Source organism: Oncorhynchus keta, chromosome 30 (assembly GCF_023373465.1).
Source record: "Oncorhynchus keta strain PuntledgeMale-10-30-2019 chromosome 30, Oket_V2, whole genome shotgun sequence".
NCBI lineage: Eukaryota > Metazoa > Chordata > Actinopteri > Salmoniformes > Salmonidae > Oncorhynchus > Oncorhynchus keta.
In genome coordinates, this window is record NC_068450.1 from 27,483,580 (window position 1) to 27,495,584 (window position 12,005).

General features: G+C 40.4%; 1 protein-coding gene across 4 annotated transcripts in view; it reads left to right on the plus strand.

Moving 5' to 3' along the window:
* The window catches only part of htr4 (5-hydroxytryptamine receptor 4), a 137,811-nt gene extending 130,125 nt beyond the window's left edge, over window positions 1-7,686 (plus strand). For 2 of the 4 annotated variants that reach the window (XM_052488092.1, XM_035744092.2), the window contains one exon: window positions 3,594-7,643. In XM_052488092.1, the coding sequence (XP_052344052.1) occupies window positions 3,594-3,684 (91 nt within the window). In that variant the 3' untranslated portion in view covers window positions 3,685-7,643. Of the gene's footprint in view, window positions 1-3,593 lie in introns of all 4 variants that reach the window. The other 2 variants (XM_052488093.1, XM_052488094.1) reach the window with 2 other exon arrangements.
* The last annotated feature ends 4,319 nt before the right edge of the window (window positions 7,687-12,005 follow it).

Below are 12,005 nucleotides of genomic sequence, written 5' to 3' on the forward strand. Positions count from 1 at the left end.
AGTAGCTGCAATTGTATACAATAATTCCTAATAGAGTTGCCAGCCTTCTACTCTCAGTGTATGTGATTGGCAGTATTCTACAGTTCACAGTATGGAGTAGGTTGTGGTCTCTGTAGTGTGTGGGTCCCTGGGCAAGAAGCGTCTATCCCACAGTGCAGCATATAGCACAGATCAAACACTTGACTGCTGTGATCAAATCTAAGTGGCTGCTATGCTGTAGTCAGTGGTAAAGAGACATTATTACCAATAAGATGAGAGCTGAGTTGGATGTCTTTAACACATCTTTGATCATCCAGCGCTAGTTTGAATACAGAGCAGGTACAATAAGGCAGGTATTTGTTCTTATTTGTAAACTTGGCCAAGTAACGCTATTGGATTCAGGAAGCCTGAGTATGTTTTAGATTGATTGTATTAAAATGTCAGTATTTTCAAAGGTATTTACAATACACACACTACTAGTGAAAGTACAGTCGGCTAAATATCTGATCTGAGCTCATTGATGTCATAGATTGTTTTGTTTGTGTAATTGTGGAGATTGAGGCTACCATTCCAACACGATAGATCATGTGAGCATGCATACATGAGGACAAACTGAAGACCATGAATAGATGAGATGTACTGTAGTCAGCCTTGGCTTGAAAGACCAACATCCAGCCATATGACTTGGTTGGTGAAAAGAGCGGTTAAGTGTTAGGTGTTAAGTCAGGGAGAGAGCAGTGGAGAGTGGGCAGCAGAGACATCCCAGTCAAGTGGAAGGAAGGTCAGACAGACAGACAGACAGACAGACAGACAGACAGACAGACAGACAGACAGACAGACAGACGGCAGGGGCTCTGGCCTATGGCAGCGTATGTGTTTCTGTAGCCCCATCCTTAGTATATAGAGTTTAGGGCCTGTATCCACAAAGCATCTCAGAGTAGGAGGGCTGATCTAGGATCTGTCCATACAATCATAAAAGATAAAACTGATCCTAGATCAGCACTCATACTCTGAGACACTTTGTGGACACAGGCCTAGGACCTGAGGGGCTGATATAGGGACACAGATAAAAAGAGAATCTGCCCCTCGAACACAGTCATGTGTTTCCAGAGCATGTGATCCATTAGGAGCAGCGTCATCATCTTCCGTTCAGTCTGTGGTCCTTTCTGTGGGTAGGTGGTAGCACTTGTTGGGTTAAACACTGCAATGTGGCAGCAATTTTGGTTTCTGCTAAATTCCGGAACATTAGAGAGTCTGAGTTTTTTTGAAGGTACATTTCACGGCCAATTTCTAAGCAGGAATCACCTTTGGTTTGGTTGTTTATGAAAACATCTCCTAATGAGACAGTGAGTCTACATTACAGTGAAATATTTAATTCACTTCTGTGTAAGCAATTTACTCCAGAGAAATCACTCATTATATGGTTTCCAAATGGTCTTTCTTTATCATCTGTTTGATGAATTTCTGTTTTACACGTTTAAAATGTAATTTAGTGAGTATGATTTTCAATGTAATGGTATCACCCATAATTCTGCCAATCCAGGATTTTGCTATATTCATTTATTAGAGTCAATTACCTTACCTTATTGAATATTGCCTTACCAGTATATGAATATCATTCTGAAACCCTTGGTTGGAAATAAAATCCAAGATGCCATTGGTTTAAATGTGGTGTCTGTCTTGACCGATGCAACTGGCCTCATTAAAATTATACCCATGTTTAACACGAAACTCAAACCGGCGCACACGCCATCGTGCGCCATTGTGCATAAATGTATTTTGTCACCCCACACCAAACGTGATTACGACACGCAGGTTAAAATATCAAATCAAACCAATTACATTCATTTGGGGACAGGTTGAAAAGCATTAAACGTGTATGGCAATTTAGCTAGTTAGCTTGCACATGCTAGCTAATTGGTCCTATTTAGCTAGCTTGCTGTTGCTAGCTAATTTGTTCTGGGATATAAACATTGAGTTGTTCTTTTACCTGAAATGCACAAGGTCCTCTACTCCGACAATTAATCCACACATAAAACAGTCAACCGAATCATTTCTAGTCATCTCTCCTCTTTCCAGGCTTTTTCATCTTTGAACTTATATGGTGATTGGCATCTAAACTTTCATAGTATTACCACGACGACCGGCAAAACAGTTAGTCTTTCAATCACCCACGTGGGTATAACCAATGAGGAGATGGCACATGGGTACCTTCTTCTATAAACCAATGAGGAGATGGGAGAGGCAGGACTTGCAGCGATCTGCATCAGAAATAGAAATGACTTCTATTTTAGCCCTTGGCAACGCAGACGTTCGTTGGTGCGCGCGGGCACTGTGGGTGCAATAATTGAATAATGTGGATTTCAAAATGTATTTTGCAACGCTCACACACCGGTCTGGTCAGCATGTTAGACATTAAAACCACAGGCTTTAATTGGTTAATAGGATTCAAATTCTCCCTCTACAACCACCCCCATTACAACCCCAGTCATATGGTTTCTCAAATATGAAGTGAAAGAGAGGTTATTTCTGGACAAGCCTTTCAATCATGCAGACATAGTCCTATAGCATGGTCATTTGACTGCTTTTCCAAAGCCTTGGACAATGTCAAGAAATGTCTCAATTTTCCTCAATAGAATGTTATATGAGTCAAGTGAATGTATGACCACATTACAGTAAATGGGAGTTCATGCTAATTTCTGATTTTATGTCCTTTGCCGGGAGATGATCCGTGCAAAACATCCCTGAAATTGAACTCCATATGAAACAATTGATCATCACCTTCCTCATCTGAGAGTCACCGTGTCCGGAGAAATGAGGATTAAGAAAACATCTGTGGCCCTAAACTTGTCAAAGTCAATTGATGTCATGACTAAAATGTGCAGCTCGATGGTTTTAAATCATCATTCTTTATCGTCTCGATTCTTCAACATGACACTATTTCAGTCATCCATTAAAGTCTAAATGTCTGCCTATATGCCAATCTGGTGTATCTTCAAGTTCTCATGATGCCAGATGGTGAAAGGGAGAGTTGTCATCTCAAGTAGGAGTCTCGCTGTCTTGACTCAGCCTTACATCCCACTTGTTCATGTCACATCGTATAATTGGAGGGGTATAGTTGTATACTGAACAGTGTATCTGTATATGGTCGTTATAAAGCACTCTGACTACAGTATAGCTTCCTCACTAATCCTGGTTGACCATGGCCCTTAGGGAACCAGTTAAGGTTTCACTGTAGTTCCACTCCTATATTGCTGCCAACAAAAACCACAGAGAAGAGAAAGTATGGTTCATCTCCTCAGAGCCAAACCCAATGTACTGTCATCCCAGAGCTTCATGTTAACCAGACTGCTTGAACCTGGCAGTAGAGACGTGCTGCTCTCTTTATGTGGGATTTAAGTTACTCAACAATACCTCTCTCCGTTCCAGGGTTGGCTATAATTTCAGCAAAACAGTGGATCCTAAATGAAATATATTGTTATGCACTTTCTGTAATCTGTGTGCTGTGTGTGTCTCAGGAATGTTGATACATCTCAGAATATTGAAGCACATTGAATGATAACCCCATGTCACTTTGAAACTAATGTTACATTCTGTGTTTCGTATCATTTCAGGTATGCTGCCCTGCATAATGGAAACCACATTGAACAGGAAAAGCAGTCGTTGCAAAGAGAGGACACAGAGTCACAGGAGTCCTGCTTCTGACAACCACAGACAGATAGACAGTCAGACAGACACCTCCCCATGCAGGATGAGACAGGGACTGGGTCAGAACCATCCCTGGAGGGGGTCATTCTAAAACAGCCTCTCCAACTGAGAGACAGCCAACTCGACAACGTCTCCGGACTTCATTCTTAGTAGCAGGATTTGATTATGGACTGTTGAACACTACAAGGTGAACAATGTTGCCAAAGCTATTTGATATGAACTTGGTTTTAAGATATGTCCTTCCATATTTCCTTTGCTTAGAAAATGAAGGAAAACACTCCAAATCTCTCTGATCCACTATAGCTCCGTTAGAAGAGAGAATGTTTCAGGATGGCTTAGTGTCACTTAGAATGAAGCATTAACTTGAAATGTTCTAATTTAAAAAAATGTAAAGGTCTCTTATCTCTCCCTGTCATTGGTGCCCTGTACTCAATCACTAGCAGCCTACTTTCTCTTGATGTTCTGCACAATCTTCAAAAGCCGAAAGGGATAGAAAGTAATTGAACACACCTACGGTAAAGTATGAAGTAATTCAGCTCTTGACCGACTCTTGATGAGTATTATTAGCTGCTAAAATATATAAAGGATTCATCCCTTCCCTGTCATGACTCATCTCTCAGATGTATATAAGGATGGACCATGCAATAAGATGGACATGTTTCCATGAAAGCTTTTAAAAAGTTCTGGTTGCTGGAGTAATCTTGGTCGCAGTATTTTGCCTCCTACTGCTGCTGTGTGGTAGTATACTACTATACTCTGTACAGTACGTGTGTGCATACTTGAGATCATGTCCTCTGCTTTTTGAAGTGCCGCTCTCAACATCACGTGTGTTTAGTCCAGTCCACAGTAACATCCAATGTCTTATACATGACTAACAGTAGCCTGTAAACATGTGCCAGAATGTACTCACATTTTCATTCATTTTATATTCATAAACAATCAAAGGTATCCTTGAACTGTATACGCAGCACTTCAGTCAATGTTTACTTGCACCTGAAATGTAAACATTGGCTTTTTCACTTAGGTTATTTTCCTGTGCCATTTCAGAGCAAACCAATCCACTTGCTGAGTCCTTCAGTAGGCTACCAATGAGGTCTAGCTCATGTAAGGTATTCGCCACCAAAGCCAGCATTTAATTTTCTATGAGTCACCAAATAGAGGACCAGTGGTTCAGTTAATTATATTTTCTGTCCAAAGCACTGGGAATATTTACTTTCAGTAAGCAATGTAAAGAGATCAACCAACAGACATACCAACTGTATTTTCCCCCACACATCCATCCTGTTAAACACACATTCAAAACTAAATGACCCTGTTGGTTGAACTTCCTGATGAAATGTCCAACCTTTGTAGATATCTGCTTTTGATGGGCTAACAGTACGGTCCTCATGTTTCTGTAATGCATAGAATGTAGATGACCATTCAGGTGTCTCAGAGTGGGGTGTTGACGGCAGGGTCAAGTGTGTTACACAGTGTCCAGAAGCATTAAGCCATTAATCATTACATTCTTCCTCCTTACAAAACTGAAACTTCAGTCACACACTCTTTCATCCTGTCCTTGGATTCAATCGTTCCCCTGGAGATTCATGAGAAGTAATAATAACGATTTATTTTATTTTAGGAATATTTATACTTTTCAGGGGAAGGTTTTGACAGTTCTGCTATTCCAGAGGGTCTTGGTCGATACAAATGTTCTTGTTTTTTCCTGCAGTAACTGACAGCTAAATGTATTTAGAATATATAGGCAGAGCATTTACAGTGCTATACCCTCCCGCTACAGACATCAAAACAATGTTTTTTTGTTCGTTTTTTTAAATTCTCCTTTTAAAAAATGATTTCACTCACTGTGACCTCTTCCTTAATTGAAGCACTAGCACTTTTGTAAAATATAGATGATAATGTAAAAAGATTATTCCATAGTCTTCTCATCAGTTGATTGTCCCGAGACCAATATGATGTAAACCATGAATAGGTATTTTGATCACTTAAGTTATTAACTTTCCTTTTCATTCATCCTGAGGATTTAATTTAATTTAATGTTTTATTTTTGGTGATACATTCAGAAAATTCTGTTATGTCATTTGAAAAAAAAGATGAATATAAAAGTAACTACAATGTGTATAATCCATTCTAATTATGTAAACATCTTCTCAAATGATTCCTTTTGTGCGTAAGACCGTGCACTTTGTACAAACAATGCAACATAATGTTTGTCCGTGAACTATCTTAACATTTCATTTGTATATTTTATTTTGTGTTTGTGTTTTTTAGGAAGTGAATTCAGCCAATGAAGCAGATTATGCATCGTTCTGTCAGGCTTCTGTTTCTGAGATTTTAAAGTTTAAATAGTGATGTATTTTTCTGCAAAGAGTGTAAAATGAGTCTGTGTCTGTTCAGTGGGCAATTATAATGACTTTATATTCTCCATTCCAGTAGCTCTGCTGGCCTATCCTTCCAGCACAGTATAATGGTAAAGGCTGAACATGTATGCTACCATATACTACGACTGATGCAGTCTCATACAGCTGTTGATTGAGCTTTGTTATGTTCAAGATGTTTATAAACCTTGTACATCACAACATTCTATTGCCAGTTTTCAGTGGACGTGGCCACCATAATAATTTCAGCCAAACTAAGAAATGTGTCCCATCATGTTTTGTTTGTGATAATAGGTACAGGATTCTGCGTACTCACTCCCCCGGGCCTGGTGGTTACCATGACACCTGGAATATAAAGATATGTGATCGACATGGTACATTATGTGTTGGTGGTTGAAAGTCCAGAATTAGAATACTGCCTGTAGAGATTTAAAAAGGACAACCTCCTGTGTTAATAACACACCTTTCATGTTTACTATAGTACTTTACATGCAAGAGGTAGATTTGAAAGGAGAACCATCCACTAGCGCGCATTTGACTGCTGATAATGGGAAGTGTGGTAATTCATTGTATCTTCTGCTTTGTCCAGTAGGAGCTCCTTTTAATCCTTTGTGGATAACATACACGTACATAAAAGGTCAAAGTGATGATATATTCAATGATTCACCTGTTCATTAGTGATCAGAATCACAGGCATCTTCTAGTCCCTGTGGTGTATTCTAACACCCCCAGACTCTGCATACTCAGGACATCTGAAGCCCCATTTATACCTGCAGCTAACATGCATCCTTCATCCTGATCTTGTCCGTTTACACTTATAAGATCTGATCAAAGTCTTTGAACCGTCCATACCTGTCTGGAAATGTGGGTACAATCAGAATGTGGATATGATCCGGACACAGGACGCATGTTAACACCTATAAATGGGTCTTGAGAGAGGCTGAGCTTTGAGGTCAGTTGTCAAGAGGCGAAAGGCAAGGGACTGCACCTCACATAGAGCTACAACTATAATAGGCAGATCAAGTCAATCGTACATAATTCATCTGGGGAGATATTAGACAATGAGGAAGAAAAAAATGAAATGTGCAGTTTCAACAAACCATTTTTGTTAAGTCAATTTAAAACATACGCAAATGTTGGTACTTTTAAATCTCAACAAAAAGCATTGCCTTTTAAAAGTTGATCTAGATGCAATAACGTCACAGAAAGAGTTGTATCTCAAAGCCATACATTCCCTTACGGTTTGGACATTTTGGTTCAATCCTTTTTCCGTTTTCGTCATTTCGTCACCGTCACCACGACTCTTAGGGTGTCGCCTCTGAAAGCTGCCCTGAAGGCAGAGCAAGCTCACAGAATGAAGGTGCTCTACAGTAAATCTCCCAACAAGGTGGTTGAAGAATAAACTTTTGTAATAACACTCAGTATTTCTTTTGATGGAAGAAAGATGGGTCACTATTTTCATGTACTCTGGCTTCTTCTCTGTCAGGGAGCTATAACTTGGATGACTTTTTCTGTTGCTATGTGACAGCTTTAATAAATGATAATGAATGATAATTGAAGACGGAGAGACGTTACTAATCCCTGGCGTCAGGTTTCCTTTTGGCGTCACCTGGCTCTGATAGAGAGCATGCTAGTCATTTACATTACAGATAATAATGTCCTTCAAACACTCCATAAACAATTCCTGTTAGCTCCAAATGCTAAGCATTCAAAGTCTCTCCCTCTCTTTCCACAGAATCAGTGAGGCTGCCTGGATTGGCTGCCTGGTTTGTTATATAATAGTGAATAGAGCAGGTAACATAGGTTGGGACCTTTTGCCCTTTTCCCATAAGCAATGGCCCTCAGTTCCAGTCCAGTTAGAATACAGCCTGTTGATTCAGAAAGCCGGAGCTCATTTCTCCTTCAGCCAATACAAGATGAATGGTATGCGTCACTTCCAACCTCTCAGTACATGGGGAATGCATCTGACTGAGAGTCCTTAGAATAAGGATACCTCATGTACCAGGTAAAAGCAAACTTATGTGTGTGTTCCTCTTATCATGTTCTACATTGGAGTCCCATGGGTCAGTAATTATGCTAGTCATGTTAGCATAACGTCACATTAATGTCTCCTTAGCTGTACAGTAATGTTAACGCTAACCAAATCACACACATAGGTCAGCAAACATGTAGGTTCTTGTACAAGATGGGTTGCTGCCGTCATTCTGGTCCCAAAGCTGGTGACCATATGGCTCAGCTTGGTTACCAGCAGACCTTTGACAGACAAGTACCACACATCCTGGTTCCCAGACAGACTTATGACAGACAGACGTGAGCCTCATCACACGATGGCATGTTTAAATCAGATGGAAACCATTACAGAATCACAATATCTTGCAGATGTCAAAGCAACAACGTTTTAAATAACTGGTTTAACAGATGGACTTGCCACCTTGGGGTTTTGTCTCCCCATTCTGAACTACAGTAGTCTATGTGCCTGACACAGAACGTAGTCTCCTTCTTTCTTCGTCTGCTTCTTTGCTTTAAAATTAATTTACTGTGTATCCTGACACTCTATGCATAAGCTCACATACACACTCACACCAAACTACAGTATGAGGCATCCTGCTGTAGATTAATTTTACAGTGCAATGACAGGTTGGCCTATTATACCACCATAGAAAAAACTGTTTGGCAGCTAGCACAGATACAACTGGTTCCAGGATATACAAAACTTTTCTCAATAGGCAATCAGATTGGCAAAGTCAAGGAGGTTTTTCCTTTCTGAAGCTGATTGGACTTAGCATGCAGAGACTCATTTCCTGCTTATTGATTTGATCTACTTCCTCTTTATTTCTCATACCTGACATTCCGTCATTTATTTCTCAGTCTATTCAGTGTGAATATAATTTGGAGAGAGTTGTTTGCTCCTCAAACAATATTGTTTTGAGATAAACTTCAGTTTAAATGGAAACAGTTATCTATTGATTTCCATTACCATGCTGAGGTTAACCGACATTGATGATACAAGCTTCATCAAGTATTTTCTACAAAATCGTTGAGCCAGTAGAACTTCAGCTCTAATTCCTGTGGAGTTCACAGTTTGGCCTGATTAGAAAGAGGATTCTTGGTCCCTAACAGTTATCAAGCACCATGCAGAAGCCAACCGTATAATTATTGCATGGAAACTGAACAATGTCTCTCCCTGATTGTCTCGTGGAGGAGTTTCAGAGCCCATTCATCATTCCCTCCCTCCCTGTGAGGATCAAGCCATGTTTCATTTAAAAATTGAGTAGAAAAAGCAGCATTATAACAAGCGAAAATGTCAGAGTACTAATGGACTGTGCACTTACTGACGTAGTGAGCCTCTCCTTGGGTTGTCACTAGTTACCACAGCCACAAAGTCATAAACCCCACCTATTTCTAAAATTTCTGTTCTTAAAATCTGATTTTAAACCTAACCCTAACCTTAGCTACAGTGTTAACTTAACCTGCCTAACCTTAACCTTGAGGAGAGAGATCGTGACATCGCAATTAAAGCTTGCCTAACATGGTAAAAATGCTCCTTTCACCGATTTATTTTGCTGATTATTTTTCCCGGGTGCTATTTCCCATGGCACTCTCTCATAACTGTCTCAACTTGACCTTTAAACATACATTCTAGATTTTAATGACTTTGTAAGCTTTCTAATAATGCATCTAACCTTTAGAACAGGGATGCGCAACTCCAGTCCTCGGGGGCCAGAGATGTCAGACTCTTCCCCCCATCGCTAGCAAACACAGATGATTAAACTAATTACATTATAAGTCCTTAGGAGTCTAAGCCGGGGGGGGGGGGCATATGGAATTGTTTTAAGAAGGTCAAACCAAGGATAATTTAGCCATTTGATTTTGAATTGTAGGACACCTTTAGGGATTCAAATATAAAACAATTATTAGATGAAACATTGAATTTGGCCTTACTGCTATTAGCCCATAGAAACGCATTGAATAACATATTTATACATGCATAAACACCTGTAGAGTCTCAAAAATTGAATTTAAAAAGGATGTTTTTTTGTTGTCCTAGATCTGAGAGATAGAAAGATCAAGATTTTTGTTTTGTTTGACACCTGTTATCCATCTTATTTTAGGCACTAAACTACTTTCATATATTCTATACATCCATCATTTTTTAAAACTGGTAACGGGCTACCTTCTGACAAATCTTGAGAGGCTTGTGGGGCATCCTAGAGCAAAACACGTACGTGTTCATGGGAGTCTCACCTTTCCACAGAGGGGTCATATTAGTGTGTAGCCAAACTGTTCAGGCGCTACAGACAGACGTTGGCAGATCGGTGGTACCGACTTCAGGCGTGTCCAATACTGCATCTGGGGGTTATAGAGCAAAATGGAGATCGCCATCGTGTTTTTGAGTCTCCTCTTTCCATAGAGTGGTCATACTATTTCGGATGCTACCGACATTTTCGTGAGAAGATCGATTTTCAGGATGTACTGTAGTTCGGCCACCTTCCAATGCAGATGTGGAAGGTCGACATCGGCAGATGCAGTGGATTGAGATGCAGCCCGCGCAACAAAACAGATCTTCAACAGACAGATTTCAATGGGGATTTTCTCATTTTGCTGATTAGATTTCCATGTGTGTTAGCTGGGGCTGGGGAAAACGTGACACCATTTAGACCCCTGAGAACTGGAGATGCTGATCTCTGCTTTAGAGGTTCAGAGGATCTCACTCTCTCAGCTCAACTTGGATGGAGGTTGGCCCTTATACTATGGGGCTCTCCAGTGTAATCCAGAGATGAGAGCTATGTTCATTTGGAACAGTGCACTCCAATGTGAGGAGACGCTCAAGGGGCAGCCAAGTTGAGCTAACCCTTCTCTTCCTCTGGTAGGATTATGGAGGACGGTGCCTCTCAGGGATCAAAATGTGATCGAATGAAGATTTTAGCTGTGTTTAGCTTTGTTTGATGTACTGTTTTTGTGTTCTGTATTTGCTCTTGGTAGAAATGGGTATGAAGGAGATCTCTGAGATGTGAATGGGAAGCAGTTGTCCAAGAAGTGCTTATTATAACGCAACTGAATAAAGAGATGTTTTGTCAGGAGCACTGTCTGTGAACCTTCGCCACTCACTTAATGTCTTCATCAAATGTGTCCTTTCGTCTTTACATTTTGTCTGCCTTGCTTAGTGCACCAACTCTTCTCCTAATACATTTTTTTAAAGGCCAGCCTGTCAAAGCAGGGTAATGTTTCAGCATATCCTTTACAGTTTAAGATGTTTTGTTTAAGATACTAGTTGCCATTCTACTCAAATAAATCACAGGAAAAACATTGCACCCCTTTTAAAGTAGCTGCAGTGATGGCATACTAAGCCAAATGTATGTTCTTTCTCCCACACATTCCATAGATATTTAGAGCGCGGTCTGTCTGTTTGGAATGGGTTTACTAGTAGTGTCCTAAAGTGTCTCCTGCTGATTCCTATCTGTGGAGTGTTTTACGACAGACGCTCCCTCCTTCATTCTCAGCAGTACCTCTGTCCTCTTTTATTAGACGAGCTGTGAGCTGGGGGAGAGGTGAAGAGAGGTGCCAAAGTTCCACTGGACTCATGCAGATGATGACTCCCACAGGCATGGGCCTGTAGAAAGAGTCTCAGAGTATGACTGCTGAAATGGTAGTATGCCATTTTTGCCCCATGCAACATTGCACAAGATCACATTTTCTACGTGAATTGTTAACAGAAACATCGTCACTTGTCTTTCTACTTGAAATTCAAGTCTTTAGGTGACTTTTTGGCAAACTCCAACGCAGGCTGTCGTGCATTTTACTGAGGAGTGGCTTCTGGCTTCCTGTCTCAGACTCTACGACAACTCCTTCGACCTCATGGCTTGGTTTTGGCTCTGACATGACTTGTCAACTGTGGGACCTTATATAGACAGGTGTGTGGCTTCCAGGGCATCTCTTTGG